This window comes from Brachyhypopomus gauderio, chromosome 17 (genome assembly GCF_052324685.1).
Source record: "Brachyhypopomus gauderio isolate BG-103 chromosome 17, BGAUD_0.2, whole genome shotgun sequence".
NCBI lineage: Eukaryota > Metazoa > Chordata > Actinopteri > Gymnotiformes > Hypopomidae > Brachyhypopomus > Brachyhypopomus gauderio.
Genome location: NC_135227.1, coordinates 4,289,524 through 4,305,713, shown reverse-complemented (window position 1 = coordinate 4,305,713; position 16,190 = coordinate 4,289,524). Strand labels below are relative to the sequence as shown.

The 16,190-nt window shown below is 42.6% G+C and overlaps 1 protein-coding gene across 3 annotated transcripts in view; it reads left to right on the top strand.

Moving 5' to 3' along the window:
- Positions 1 to 16,190, top strand: part of LOC143480489 (protein phosphatase 1 regulatory subunit 37) — a 31,023-nt gene that overhangs the window by 1,383 nt on the left and 13,450 nt on the right. For 2 of the 3 annotated variants that reach the window (XM_076978215.1, XM_076978214.1), the window contains exons 2-11: positions 420 to 704; positions 1,551 to 1,648; positions 5,892 to 5,937; positions 7,765 to 7,865; positions 8,321 to 8,440; positions 9,549 to 9,696; positions 11,325 to 11,480; positions 11,623 to 11,735; positions 13,668 to 13,809; positions 14,239 to 14,405. In XM_076978215.1, the coding sequence (XP_076834330.1) occupies positions 572 to 704; positions 1,551 to 1,648; positions 5,892 to 5,937; positions 7,765 to 7,865; positions 8,321 to 8,440; positions 9,549 to 9,696; positions 11,325 to 11,480; positions 11,623 to 11,735; positions 13,668 to 13,809; positions 14,239 to 14,405 (1,224 nt within the window). In that variant the 5' untranslated portion in view covers positions 420 to 571. Of the gene's footprint in view, positions 1 to 31; positions 705 to 1,550; positions 1,649 to 5,891; positions 5,938 to 7,764; positions 7,866 to 8,320; positions 8,441 to 9,548; positions 9,697 to 11,324; positions 11,481 to 11,622; positions 11,736 to 13,667; positions 13,810 to 14,238; positions 14,406 to 16,190 lie in introns of those variants that run through there. The other variant, XM_076978213.1, reaches the window with a different exon arrangement.

The following is a 16,190-nucleotide window of genomic DNA, read 5'->3' as shown; positions in this document are numbered from 1 at the left end:
ACAGTCTTAATTTAAGAAGTATTGGCTATTATCCATGTTTTGGTTAGACTGTGTGTAAGTAAAAATTATTGTCTTTACAGGCTACCTTTCGCTCTGATTCTCTGTGATGCTTGTACATTCATTGTTACACAGAAACAGCTTTCAAAAATGTATTTTCATCAGAGTATTTTATTTCTTACACAGCATATCCTTGTGTGCATATTTGATGTTGAAATACATGGAGTTCCACTAGCGTGGAGAGGCACAGGTTTATTAATAATTGATGGTGTGGTATCCTGTAACTGCTTTGTAAAAGTGTTAAGCAGAGGGCTTGAGTTTCCAACTGCCATCTGACTATTTTCGACCTGCAACAGAACGGTTCATACAAGTGGATTCTGGAGTTTACGGGCTGGTTTGTTGTCTGCTGTTCTGAAAATCAGATGATGTTACCACACCTGCTGGCATGGGTAGAGCCGAGACAACCACCTGTTTCCTTCAGCGAGCGTTCTTGAATATCATCGACCGAGCTCCTGATCTTCATGATAGATGGCCTAAATAGCGTGAACCTTCCGAAAGCCTCTCCGCCTCACCGATGACGGGCCACCCAGAAGAAGAGACAGCATGGCCACTGGGGAAGAAGAGACGAGGGGAAAAGCGTGTGACCTTCCCTCCAGACGAGGAGATGGTGTCGGCCTTCTCAGAGAGCAGGAAGCCGGGGCAGGCAGGTGAGCTTCTCTTCTCTTCCTCACGCTTCTGCCGGACTTTCTTCTCCTCTGATAATGCTGTTCAACATTTAAACCTTCTGGACTTTCATTAGCTACAGTTAGAGCTTTCATGATTTTTGTGTTCATAGTATATACTGAGGAAACTCCTGCTTCAGATGGGATTGCTAGTCCCAGATGTCTATGTTTATTTGTCTTTTGTTTTGATTATCTCTTTGTTTGTTTCTGTATGATTTGTTCATTGTTTAATGAATCTTAATTCAGTTCTAAGTTTCTATTGCAAGTTCTTTTCTACTTTAAGTTCTATATATCTGGAGTTTATCCCAAACAAAACATCAACGTAATACATCAGCCGGCCCCCAATGGCCTATATCTTTTGAAAGTGATGACTTCATTACATTAATATTAATTAGATTAATATTCATTAATGACTGCTGTCATCATAGGGAGACTTTGGATGGTTTAATTTTATATCCTCATACTTGAGAGCTTTTATTATGCATATATGTTAAATAACTCTTTGTTTATGTATATAATTGGAGAGATCCTTATATACATTCTCCTGTTATATTATTTTGCTTTTTTATTGTTTGTCATTGTTCTATGAAAAGTGAAATATTTCACAAACTTGTACTTGTGATTGATGCCACTTCATGGCCCAAAATGCATTTACCTTGCTTTAATGAAGCAAAGCAGAGTGTATTAAGAAAAAGGGAGCATTTCTGGCATAATTTCCATCATTTCCAGAGCTAATTGTACACACAGTGTTAAGACCCAGTAAACACCAGATTAGTGGATAAGGAACGCAAGGTTTCTGTTGAGGCTTTTATTTGTGCTGTTCTATTTTAGGGAAAAATCTAACCTTGACAGACATCATTCTGGCCTACAAGCAGAGCTGCATCAAACATGAGGTGGAACCCAGTCCAAAGACCCTGGATCAAATACAGGTAACATACACACACATTGCTAACACACAACACACAAGCATTTCTTTATTGCTTTGAAGCTATAATATACAAATGTTGCTTAAAACATCTAATGCACAAACGCTGGATTAGAGGAATGATACACAAACACTGGATTAAAGGAATCATACATATTCTGGATTAGAGGTATAATGCACAAACATTACTGTAAAAATAACAGACAAGTATTGCTTTAAATCTATAATAAGCAAATGTTGCTCAAGACATCTAATAACACAAACACTGGTTTAGAGGAACACTACACAAACACTGGATTAGAGGAATGATATACACACTGGATTAGAGGAATGAGACACAATGGATTAGGGGAATGATACACAAACACTGGATTAGAGGAATGATATACACACTGGATTAGATGAATGATACACAAACACTGGATTACAGGAATGATACACACTGGATTAGAGGTAAAATGCACAAGCATTGCTTAAAAAAAATAACAGACAAGTATTGCTTTAAATATATAATATCCAAATGCTGCTTAAAACAACTAATACACAAACACTGGTTTAGAGGAATGATACACAAACACTGGATTAGAAGAACGATACACAAACACTGAGGTATAATGCACAAGCACAAGTATAATGCACTGTATTGTATTAAAGGTACAATACACTAACATTGCTTTAAAACACACTGTTTTGTTTGATTTATGGGCCTATTTTTCAAAGTCACACAAATTCAAAGCAAATGTTTGATTTAAGCATAGAGAAATCGTAGCTTAAATTGTATCACTTAAAAAACTAAAAAGAATGTGAAATTTAAAAATATGAAGAGGAGAAAGCCATTAAACCTGGCTGTGCAGCACAATAATTACTCTAATGCATTCTTATTGAACTAATACAACAAGGCAATAATAGTACTGAATAGTGAAAGTAAATGAGAATCAAATACACTTAGCAATGAACACAAACACACACACACACACACACACACACACACACACACACACACACACACTTTCACTAACAGACATACACACAGGCATGCATGCATAATTCAGACTGTGAACTCACTTATTTTACTTTGACCAGCAATGTTAAGAGCATCGGTTTCCCCTCTGCATAAATTTACGATTAGATCAAGGAGAATTATTTGTTGAAAATTAGAGACTTAGCAGTGCTTACATTACCCAGAATCTCAGTATTATCTCTGAGGTGCTAATGAGACCAATTGCATTTGAAGTAATGTAGGTGGTCCCCCCCCCCCCTAAAACAGTAAAATATGTATGGATAAGCATCAGCTTAAAGGAGAGATATTTAGTAGAAGACTGAATGTGAATTCATAATATGCAAAATGGAACTCACTCCTTAAGGAGCGTATTTATCAAATTAGGTATTTTCAGTCAGGGTAGTCCCTTGAGTGTGGCTGAGCAGGACTATTTAAAGCTTTTATTGTACCCATGGGCTTACAGTTTTCTTTGAAATGTTTTAAGTGGATAAAGCAGCATTGCTTTTAGTTACATCTTCATAAGATTGTGGTTATTAACAATGACTTCGTGCAATGCACCTTGGGTCTCTAAAGCTTAACACACAACATGTATATTTATTTATTTATTTATTTATTTATTATTTATTCACAACAGTGTGCTTACTCTCAGATTTTCCAGTTCATTTCTGAGGTTGACAATTTTTTTTATGAATAGTTGCCACATCAATATATTAGCTGGCTGTGTAAGAATCAGCTGTTTATTTTAGTCATTCTATGATGAATAAGAATAACATTGTAATATATTTAAATGAAATCCAGCGATGTGGTATTTTTGTATGCTCTGTGCTAAGTCCCTGTGTATTTTTGCAGTAGCATTCATGACCAGTTACTGCTACTGAGCTTTTAATTCCAGACAGTATCAGCACATAGCAGAGCAAACTCTAGACGGGCTGTTATTCATGAGGAAAGAAAACCATCACAAAGCAAAAGAACTAAGGAGTGGTTCTGCCGTACGACTGGTCCTCACAGAAGTTGCCAGCGCATCATCAGAAGTTTCAACAAGTGCTGAATGAGATGTAGGTTTTGTGAAGAGTTTGTATTTCAAACCGAGCAGATTTCCCACCGGACTAGAGCCGACTGCGGTTCCTCCCTCTTGAGGTGAAAACTCACCACGTTCCTGCTCTCTTCAGAAAGCCATTCCTCCTCTGATATGGAAGCCTTCCAGCGCGGAGGGTAAAGTCACTCATATCTAAATACCATCAAGTATAAATAACTTCCACACTTTTAAACTTTAATGTGCATCACACCCTCTGGACCGTACTGATTCACTGATTAAAGTTTTCTGCAGTATGGAGGAGACATGTTTATTTCTCATACCCATCCTTTTGCAAATAACTCATCTTTAGATTTTCTATTATATTAACATTATACTAAACAAATTTCTTTTCTAAATTGACATTTTGCTAAATTTTACACAGTTAAAGACAAAAAAGTCATGGGAAATATTTTTAAAAGTCAATTAAAATTTTGTGTATGTTTTAATTTTTTAATGACAAATTAAGTTACTAATTTTGTCCATGCTCTTGCTAGACACTGCAGGTTTAATTGCTAATTGTTAACTGGGAATGAATATATTTGCATATTAATTAGCACCTCAATTTACATTTTTAATTTGCTGCCTTCAAAGGGTGTGAGATAAAAGGTCGTGTTATTTTAAATAATTTATCCTTTATTGCAGAAAAGATGCTGAAAGGAAAATGTGTGGCTGATTTTAACCCCTGAGAGCTTTTCTCAGTATAAAATGTTCTGAAATAATTTTTTCCAACTAATTAAATGGGCAAAGAATGTTTTAAAACAGTCGTTAATACAAAGCCACCCAGACAGAGACGCATTGGAGTGGGTCTCCAGGACTCATTGAGGGATGAATGAGAAATGCACTGGAGATCTCTTCTGTCAAAGCTGAGTTTGTAAACCGGGCTCCGCTCTGCCTGAAGGAGGCATGCTTTTCTTTTTATCACTTCGTTTTGTCCGCTCCCTCATGACGCATCAATACCTTTGGCAGTTATTTGTCTCGTTCTGTGCAGTACACGGTGCAGAACATTGCTCGGGTGCAGAGGGTCTCAGAAATTTCCACATGCATTAAGATGAAAAAAAAACATCAAACAAAAGGGAAAAGGTTCCGTTATGTGGCCGCGAGTCATTGCTGTTAAGACTTTTCATGTGGTTGTGAAACTCTGGGCGTTCACGGGCTCTAGTGCCTAATTTGTTTTCTGTTAAACGCGCAGTCCCATTTGACATCTTGTTAATGTTTATAGCAGACTGATCAAGAACCTTGATCAGTCTGATACCTACTGTTATGTACCATCTGCTGTAGTCTGTGAGATTGTCATATTGGACATTACATATTTCTTAAGCAGTTTATTTTACCCAGCCTCAGTATAATTAGTGTTTATACTTTGTAAAATTATTTTAAATCTCTACTGCTGCTAAAATGAGTAGTAGTAGTAGTCATATCTAAAAGCAAACTATGGATTTTACGAAGCATTCCTTAATACACTGAGTTATTAAAATTGGCAATCACTCAGAAAATTCTTTTAGCTTGACTCTAATGTTCCTTAAAAAAAATACTTTAAATGTGAGGTATCTGAATAAATATGTAAATAAAAAATCAGGCAGTATTCAAAAAGATGCCAGTGTCCTCCTTACACACTGGTGTTTGCCCAAATGGAGCCAGTCTGACATCACATTTAAAGACACACGACAATCACATCCAAACTGGGATGAGGAGCTGGCTATAGATTCTGTCCCCCATGGTTGCTATAGGAGATGCTTGCCTCTTTCCACTCCGAGGTATTTATGTCACTACTCAGAGTGATGCAGTCAAATTATATCCATGTAAAGCAGGCAACAGACAAATTAATTCATCAACAGATGACCAGCTGTTTCTAATTAATATACCCGGGTTAATTAAAAGGGAACATTTGCAGCAACGGTAAACTGAGTGGAATCCATAATTCATAGTTTTAGTATAGGGGAAAATATCGACTGGATGCTTTATTTTATTTATGTGGAATAATGCCTCTCTCTTTTTATCTATCTATCTATCTATCTATCTATCTATCTATCTATCTATCTATCTATCTATCTATCTATCTATCTATCTATCTATCTATCTATCTATCTCTCTCTCTCTCTCTCTCTCTCTCTCTCTCTCTCTCTCTCTCTCTCTCTCTCTCTCTCTCTCTCTCTCTCTCTCTCTTCCCCACAGAAAATTACCTGCCTGAATAATAGAGCCAGGTGTCTTGATCTGAAGGGTGAGTAAACAGATATTTTTATGATGTGAACCTTGTACTTCCCAAAAAGCCTTAGGTGTTTTGATTTGAGGGCTTACCTCTTTAGCATCCTTCTGTCAGCTTCTTTTGTGTATTGAGTTTCTTTTGTCTATTTTGATCATACTCACGTTCCACAACCTAGCCAAACACATATTTCCTACCTCCAGTTTTATCACCTTCCTATGTGTAGTGACTCCTACAGTCATTCACAAGGATGTTTCCGCTGTTGTTATTAGCACTGAGCTAGTGTACTTAGCATTTCCTGTTTGTGCTTGGGCTGGGCTTTAACCTCACAAATCACTTTTTTTTAACAAACATACTTTCACTCAATGTCTACTTTAGTAGCTGTGTCTTATTAGCTGTGTCTTAGGCACATTTTACAGGTGCTTTACAGGTATTTTACAGTTTCTGTAAAATAACTGTAAACACTTGCTGTAAAATCAGTTGCCACAAACGATTAGTCAGTTGCTCCCTACTCCATTCGTGATTGGTCGGTTTCAGCCACCACTGTCCAGATATTATTCAGGTGGTGGGCCATTCTCAGCACAGCAGTAGCACTGACATGTGTTAGAAACCCAGCAACGCTGAGCTCGATACGCATGTTACAGCTTCACACCAGCCCTGCCACAAGCCTCCTGCTGCACTGCTGTGCTGAGAGTGGTCCACTAGCCACAACGTGTCCTTCCTGCTGTAGTGGCTAGACACAGACGATCGATGAAACATTAGTAGCTACCACAGATTGCGTACAGCCCCTGGTGAGTGTATATCAGCAGTGATTTTTTTCCCCACAAACAAAATTAATATTAAAAACAAGTACCAAGCTCTCAAGTATTAAGCCTTATAAAACCAGAATAAAGCTGGGGACATAAACCTTTATCTCTATGGTTTATCCCTATGGTTTACTATAACAAACTATGAACTAGATTTATTTGTTATGCTTATTCATCAAATTAAATGTTATTTCATTGGTAATTCTGGGATCTCCGGCATATGAAAGCTGATTTCAAATGTGGAACTTGACCCAAACATTGCAATCTTCCATACTGAGATAATATCTGAAACTTTGTCAAGCCTCTTAATTGAAATCTATGCCCAGATCCTCTGGGGTTTGGATTAAACTGCCGTCCCTTTGATGAGTAGAGCAGTTAGTTATTGATACGAGCGAAGAGGAGATTTAAATGCAGGTCAGCGACTTCCAGATAGCTGCTCCCTGTACATGCTGATGACATCAGACTCCAAGCTTCTCTGTCATTATCTGAGAATGGCAGAGGGGATTAGGAATATGGGGTTTTGTTGCCCTCCCCGATATAGTACAGTTAAGTGATTATTATAAAAAAAAAGAAGAAATTACAAATGATTATGCTAATGATGAATAAATTATCATCTCCAACACACGGCTGTGAGCGATCTGGCTTCTCCCCGAGCATGAAGATAAGAGTTTATGTGGAGAAGAGGTCATGTGCAACACAGGCCTAATAAAGACACACTGCTGTGGCCATCAAAGTGTTTCTCTAGGCTTTGTTTAAAAACTCGTCTGTTCCTGAATAATCACGGGCTCTTTGATTTTCCTCTCCGCGGAGGGAAGAGCGCCGGACGTGATCGCGTTCAAGCCCCATTCTTTCCCACTTTAATGAACGCCAACCACCGGGCCGCGTCTGCGGAGAGACGCGGAACTCAAAGTCGGTGCGGTTGGATTTGGGAGGGGTCTGTGCTGTCATGGCGCGGGGCTGATTTTGTGACTTTGATTCCTGCCCGCAGGACAGACCGTTTGGCGTCTAACGCTTCTGCCCGTTTTGATTTCTGTCCCAGGTATTCATTTAGATTACCGTTCCTGTGAATCTCTTGAAGAGATTCTGAAATCTGTGCAATTTAATCTGATCAACCTGCAGGGGGCAGAGTTGGAGGAAAATGTAAGTTCATATAGTATATATCAATATATATAAGAAAAGATTACAATAAGATTATTCACTGCTTTTCAGCAAAATATGTATTAGTAAAACTACAAATTGCTGTAGTTTGAGGGTTCTGCGGGCTCAAGGGTATCTTGAACTTTGACCTATCTACGCTAATATCTGCATTCTGTGAACAGAAGCACTTTGTGAGTCACTCTGTATAAGAGCGTCTGTGAAATGCCCTAAATGTAAATGTTAAAGAAGTATTTGTGAATGAAGCGAACTCTTAATTCAGAAAAAGTGAACAGAGCAAACACCTCCCCAGCATCTCATTCCACTTGAGCTGCTTTTATGAATTATTTCAAGTCATTATGAAGAATTATTATATAACTCAGTAATGTACAAATCCTATCGTGATTTTGTATTTGGTATTTTATACCTCTGCTCTCTGTAAGTTCTGCCTTCTTCTGCAGGGCGCTACGTCACTGATGGATATGATTTTGTACTACGAGTCCGCTACACACCTGGACGTCTCCGCCAACACGAGCATGGGCGTGTCTGGTTGGCAGGCCCTCTCCCGTTTGCTGAAACAGGTGGAGAGCAGACGTCTGAGACTGTGGCTTTGGGTTTACAGTTTCTGAAACTCGGTTTTGGCCATTTTAGGAGCAATAAGTTCCGCTTTTCCAGTTCTCTCACTGCTGGGCAGGTGACATACCACAGGTGCAATGGTTTGTCATGGCAGTCGAACGAGGTGCACGTTTGATTCATGGTAGATAAAAGAGGCATTTCCCATAATGCTGTGGGCTTCTTTGTCTATTCACATCTGACATTCCGTCCCCTGCTACATTTAACCTTTAACCCATGCTACATTTAACATTTCCATTTAATAAGTAATATTTATTTAGTAATGTTTATTTTTCTAAATATTTAATTACATTTTAAGGAAAATCTTTTACTTATTGCTCCATGAAATACAAGTCTACAAATGTAAAGACTTTGCATTCATTTATGAGATGGAGGCCACAGAACCAGTTTCTAGTACAGGATATGTCCCTCCTATCTTCTCAGGTTTGATCCACCTTTTGATTTGTATTCAAAGTGCACTGAAAGTAATGAATTATCATGCATCAGAGATGAAAATATTCACACCACAGGATATTGCTGTATTCACACTTTGATTTTAATGGATATCATTACAGTTCACTTAAGTCCCCGATGATATTATGTTCAATTAGCAGCATCTCCAGATGAAAGTCCGTCTAGTTGAACTACCCCTCATGGCTCTGTGGACTTCAATGGTCAAACCAAAGCCGTCGTCCTCTTAGGCGGCATTATGAGAGATCAATCACAGTCTCACTCGCAACAAGAGGAAGGAATAAAAAAAATAAATCTGGACACTTTTGAAGCTGGACGAGGGGTGGAAACCTAACAACAGCCTCCAGATCTATGACAGCCTCCCATCACAGTTGGGTTTTTGTTTCAGTTTTGACATCCAGGCTCCTACAGATAGGCTACTGTTTGATAGGAGATGAGAAGGTAGAGAGGCTAGATCCACAGTAAGGGCAGATTCAGGCCTCTCTCTCTCTCATTCTCTCTCCCTCTCGCCCCCTGTTTCTCTCTCTCTCTCCCTCTCTCTCTCTCTCTCCCGCTCTCTCCCACTCATTCATGTTAAACCTCTGCCTTGCTCTCCGTTCTCTTCAGAGCGAGTGCCTGTGGAGGCTGGATGCCAGTAACATTCCCCTGCAGGATTACCCTGCACAGGCCCTGTCCAAAGCCCTCCACACCAGCAGACTGACTGTGCTGCACCTGCAAAGCACCTGCCTGAGTGGCAGACCCCTCTTCACCCTCGGTAAGCTCCCCACTCTCCACAGCTGAAAGTGAAGGAGATGACCAGCAGCTGGATAACGCCATGCGCTTTAACATAGAGGCTTCAATGACCCATAATGCTCTTGGGTTTGCATGTTTTGTTGTTTCTTTTCTTCTTTCTACTCTTTGACATGAGGTATGCTCAGTCACTGCCCAATGTGCCTGCTGTTGTCTTTGAATCCTCACAGTGAAGGATAAAAATCCAACTATTATATATTTGCAATATTTGCAAAACAGAAACAGTTGTAAGAATCTAAGTGTTCAAATTACGATCAAACGAGTCTGTATTGTGTGTACTTTTGCCTATGTTGACTGAGAGCTGTGTGTGTGTGTGTGTGTGTGTGTGTGAGAGAGAGAGAGAGAGAGAGAGAGAGAGAGAGAGAGAGAGAGAGAGAGAGAGAGAGAGAGAGAGAGAGAGAGAGAGAATAAGCATTGTCCGTGCATGGCCCCGGCCAGCAGGAACAGATGACGAAGGACAGTGAGAGGAGTGGCAGATTTTGGCCCGGCGACCCTAACAGTCAGACTCGGCCAGGATTAGATGTCCTAATCTTCTGCCTGTCACTTTACACGCTGTTGCACCGATCCGTGAGAGACAGTGCGGCCAGCTCGCTGCGAGCGAGACTCGCCGTCGCCCTCCCCTGCGTGGCGTCTCCTCCGAGAGCACGACTCCTCAGCCGCCGCCCGGCTGGCCAAGCCCCCCAACATCACGGGGGGAGGCGTGGCTAATTAACGCAAGCGCATTAGTCAAATTGCGTTACTCCTCCCTGGCTCTCCGTCGCGCGAGGGGCTTCGTCGGGCCTCCGTCCGTCTGGTTTAACGTCCGGATTGAGCCGGGCTTCAGCTGTTTGACGGCGCTAATGTCCCGGCGGACGGGAGCGCGCGCCGGACCGGCCGCGGGCCATTAAGCGAGAGCAGCGCGAGAGGACCTTAAATGAGCGGGAGGACTCGAGTGGCACATCCAGCTCGCGCCGGGCTCTGTTCCTTTAAGCACCGCCTGGATCCGTTTGATATTTTGGGGCCGCGCGGGCAGCCCCCTATGCTTCTCGGCGGGACGCCCAGCTGCTGATCATTGCTATCGACCGGCAGGGCCCTGATTGCAGGACTTGCTAGCTCGCACAGTGGAGTCCCTCCAATCAATCCAACGACCTCCCCCTCCCCTCCCACCGCCCGGCTCCCAGCCGAGCGTGATGGTGATGTTGGCATTCGGCATGGAACCAAAAGGGTCTGATCAAATCTGCCGCATTGATCCAGACTGGCGGCTATGTGAGGCCACAGACAAACAGCCCATGAAAGGGTCCCCGTTCTGAAAGGACACGTAATGATGTTGTCGATTACAATGATGACCACAGTAATCACCATGATGTAAATAGTAAGGACCCTAATAATAAAGTTAGACCAATAAAACTTCTGGAGCTTGTGTTTGAAACGGCTGCCCACGAGGGTGCTTATATGCGAAGCTCGTATTTAGTTTTTTAATATTTTGCTTGTTTTTGAACGTTTTCTTTTTGACTCCCTATAATTTTATAATGATACGCTCTTGTCACTCTGCAGTGGAGTAATGTCAGCTAGCAGATCTGGGTGTTGAGATGACTTCTTCTTTGTTCTCCCAAGTTGGTGGCTTGAAGAAGAACACTGCTCTCCGGGAACTTTATCTGTGTGACAATGATCTCAACAGCTACCAGGACTCCATGCAGCTGGGACTCCTCCTCAAGTACAACCGCACACTCCAAACCCTCGACCTCAGCAATAACGCAATATCCGACTCTGGTGCGCTCGTGGTTTTGATCCTCCGTCCTCATCCCAAAGTGAACATATCCACTCACCCTGGTGCATATGCAGTTCTTTGCTTTGGTTTTTGGAGTTATTTTAAGTTTGACGGCCTGGTGGTGTCTCCTCTCTCGCTGCGCAGGCCTGGAGGAGCTCTGTGAGGGTCTGAGAGCTCAGAAGTATGGCTTGAAGGCGTTAGTGCTGCGTAACAACCAAATCACCTACCGAGGGATGACTCATCTAGAAAGTGTTCTGGTGAGTTGCGGTGCATATTCATTAACTCTGATGTAAAACGAGTGTAAGAGCACGGTTATGCGGCACTGTTTACTAATTAGTCTGATGACATTCGTAATATGGTAATACATTAAGACCCAATTTTCAAGACACGAAATGAAGACTAAAAAACAAACAAAAATATGCATTGGAGGGCAAGATCTGCAATAAAAGCTCCAGTGAAAAAATCAATGCCATTAAGTTCATAAGAAATATTAACAGTAAATGCTTTATAGTAAGACTGGCACGTGCCATTGCTTGAAGAGATTGAGTGACTGTGACATGGTCTAAACAATGACGGGCATAAGAATCCATGCAATGAAACATGCTCAGTAAATCTATATGACTTAATGCCTGGTTGTTGCAACTACTAGTTCGATCCAGTAGTCTTTGCCACTCGTATCACTGTAAGTGTAAAGTTTCTTTCATCCGATATTTATATGAACAACTTTGTGACCCCAAGGGTCGTTCTTCCGTCTGCTAATAATAGATCAGTTATTTTTGTAGCTGAAGTTGAGCGACCATAATAAGTTGAAATTGGGGCCCAAATGGGGCCCACAAACCATTCTTATAGAGGAAGTGTCTACACGTCTTCATGACAGCTGCTGGATTCTTTTGTCTCAATTGAGTTTGACAGACTAGGAGAAAAGAAAGAGAATACAAAAGACCCGTCTGTCTTATCCTTGGGTAGATAGCTTATATGTAATCCCTAATAATATCCATTCCTCTTTGGTAGCTCTGATTGTCAGAATAAACTGTACCTTTCTGTCATTTGAATGGCGATCTAAATCAAAAGGGTACAAATTAAAGGCCTGTTTTTTTGTCTCTGCTTGGCCGCTGGCATACAGACAGAGAATTCATCCAGGCCAGAAATAAAGCTAGCTCACCCCTTTTCGCCCGCACCAAATAAGAACAGTTTGATTAAATAATAGATATGTGTTTAGAGGGCTTTTTCATGCACTCTGTCATTAAGAAGGATAAGTAGACATCCATGCGGCCATAATGAATATAATTAGTGCAGTGGCTGGTCGTGTCGAATATGACACAGGAAGGGCTGTTATTAACCTCTCTGGTTTTTTTTTTTTTTTGTTGTATTTCTTTATTCTGGGGTGCCTTTCAAGGAAGGCAGGGGCAGGAGGGATGAATAGGTTATTCGGTCCGAGGAGGAAGCCCCCTCTTGTCAGAGGAAGCGAATTAAATCATGATATTCTTCATATTTGTTGTGGTGACGTTTGTGGAATTCCGCCGTGCATCAGGAGGACGTTCTGGGTGACGTCACGCTTGTGTTGACTGTGCACCAGTGTTTAACCGTGAACAGAACAGGTGTATGTAAAAGGCCGAGCTAAGTACGCCACGCGATGTCAGATGTCTCTGTCTCATTGCTTATTTTGTGTGTATTGTTATGTTTACAGTGGGTGCAGGGCCGTCATTTTACACACACCAACAAAGCAAGTAGAAGGTGCTAATGAGCTAGTACCCATGCGTAACCGACCACCATTGCTACATTACTGATGCGTACGTGGTGTGTCGTCCCTGTGTAGCAAGCGAAAAAACCATAATTGCACCGGGTTCACCGGTTTTTTGTCGTTCAGCCGAGTAAAAGGGTTTGACCACATGAGTGTAATGGGAGTAGAGAGAACTAGCGTGGTGTCCGTACTGTTCTGCAATGAGCCGCCTGCCTGGTGTGCACTGCTGTGAGCTGCTTCCTCCGGATGCTAATCGGGCTTCAGAAAACACGCTGCTGTTTGGAGACACGGTCTGCTGCGTCTGGGATTTGCAGGATCACACGTACATCGCCACCTGTAACTGCGTCCGCGGCTTCCAATAAGTCAGGAGAGGATCCTGCCGGTTTGCATGCGAGACGCTGAGATTGCGAGTCGTGTTTTGCTTGAGATCCCTTCGATTCCGTTGCAGCCCGTCTCACGGACCCTGGAGACGTTGGACCTCGGCAGGAACTACCTGGAGAACCAGGGCATCCACATTCTGAAGGAGGCGCTCATAAGCAACCGCTCCCTGACCCAGCTCATCCTGGCCTCGGTTGGGATTACGTGTGAGGGTAGGGATCGCCCGGCCCACTCCGCATCACCGACACTCCCTCCTCCCCTCTGTCCTCTTCCTCCTCTCCTCTGTCTCTCTGTCCTCCTCCCCTCTGTCTTTCTGTCCTCTTCCTCCTCCCCTCTGTCCCTCTGTCTCCTCCCCTGTCCCTCTGTCCTCTTCCTCCTCCCCTCTGTCTCTCTGTCCTCTTCCTCCTCCCCTCTGTCTCTCTGTCTCTCTGTCCTCTTCCTCCTCCTCTCTGTCCTCCTCCCCTCTGTCTTTCTGTCCTCTGTCTCCTCCCCTCTGTTTCTCTGTCCTCCTCCCCTCTGTCTCTCTGGCCTCCTCCCCTCTGTCTCTCTGTCCTCTTCCTCCTCCCCTCTGTCCTACTCGGCACCGCCCTCTTTTTTGACCTTCGCGTCAGGTCAAACACGGCGTCCGCTCCTCCCAACAGGTGCCGTGCTGTTGGCCGAGTTCCTCGCCGAGAGCCGCCTGCTCCAGACCCTGGACCTGAGGTACAACCACGTGCTCACCGGAGGCTTGATGGCGTTCGCCCTGGCCCTGAGGATCAATCGCTCTCTCCTCCAGCTGGACCTGGACCACAACCCCACAGAAGAGACGGTGAGTGAGCGCCCCCTACACTCCGTCTGCCGAACAGACACATGAAACACCTCTAACACTCTCTGCGTGCTTATTGGAGCCATTTCAGTGGAGTCTCATTTCACCCTCGCAATGCGTACCTGAGGAAATGAGGTTAATAAGATTTTTCTCCAGCTGCCTTTAAAAGAACAGTTAGCCAACGATTCTATTAAATGCTTATAGAAGAATGAACATGGGACTTAACAGCATTGTGCGGAAGGTTAAAGGAGCCTTACGATTGGTTGAGAGGCCTTTTCGATTGGGACCGGTCAAGCAAGCACGTTACTTACTCGAGTCGAACGCGCGATGCTCTGCAAACCAGAAAAGCATTAGTTCTTAAAGTACACCACCTGCACCAGCTCCAGGCAAATTCACCTGCTGCCAAAGTCTGCGAGCCAAACTTAGTACCAGAGAGACGCCCAGACATTCGAGCTGCTGCTGGATTTTCAAGGTGCCACTTCCAGCACAACTGCGAAAACCCCTGAAAAAAACACAGTGCGGCTGCCTTAGCGCAGTGCCCCTGCACGATTAGAGAGGGGGGAAAAATAATGAAGCTATGTTGCCATCTGTTTGTCGTGATTTTATCTTCTCGAACTTATTTGCATATTAAAGCATTAATTAAATTCTCTGAGGAAAGTAATGCTCATTTTAAAACGCTCTCCAGAGCTTCTCATGTTTGGAGCCGAAGTTTGATTTATTTTTGATTTTCCGACGCATTTGCTTCCCTCTTTTTTTATGCCTTCCTGTCCTGTCAGTCTGTCTGAAAATGTTTTATTTTCCAGTTTTCATTGATTAACATTCAACAAAGACCTTTTGAGAACACGCTGTATTTAAACACAGCTAAAACGCAAGGCCGTATTAACATGTCTCCTGTGCAAAAACGAGGTGATATTTAAACGATTCAAATAGGGGATGTTTCGCTGCAGCTATGCACAGACACTGTTGGGATTCATCTGGGCCAGTCACAATGTGGCAGAAGGAGTGACAATTGTATTAGAAAGAAAATCTTCCCATCAGAAATCAGCGGGTGGTCAGATCAAATGTTGAGATTCAGTCTTGTGGAATTCCCTGGGCCTGAAAAAAAGTGAAAATTTCTTTTTTTTTCTTTCAAAAAAAAGTGTGTGTGCATGCGTGCATGTGTGTGTGTGTTTTACAATTTGGCATGCGCATATTGAACAGGGAAGAAGGTAGCAGGGAGAAAATGTCAGTCCTTGGGTCTTTGTTTACAGCGCCTGACTTGGCATATCTGTTGATGCCGTTTCATTTGATCATTGGCCTATTTGCTGTTAATTATTAATTATTTACCCGTTTTAAATATTCATAGAAGGAGCCATACGCAACACAGGATTCCAAGGACGAGCTATCAGTGGTCGTAGCAAGGTAGCTATGTTGATTTTACTTATCAGAGTACTTTGTCAGTCTAACAAATAAGCAACATTCATCGCCAACATCCTGAACTTCAGATCAGTTTAAGGTTGTGATTTTTAGTTTTCCTGCATTGCACGTATTTTCTTGTTTGCTCCTTCAATATTGGCTCTAAGCTGGCCAATGTCAAATCCCGCCATGGAAAACATAGCGAACACAGATGCAATCGAAACCCTCCACCCCCAACGCGAATCTAACGGAGCAGTTCGCTTACAGACGTGGTCACTGGGCAGAACGCTATCGGGTTGCCGTGAGACCATCCTAAAGTGTCGGTAAATGCAGGTGGAACTATGGAAGCGCAGTGGGTCTTGTGGGAGAGGTGCTGTTTGGAGTTGAGAGATG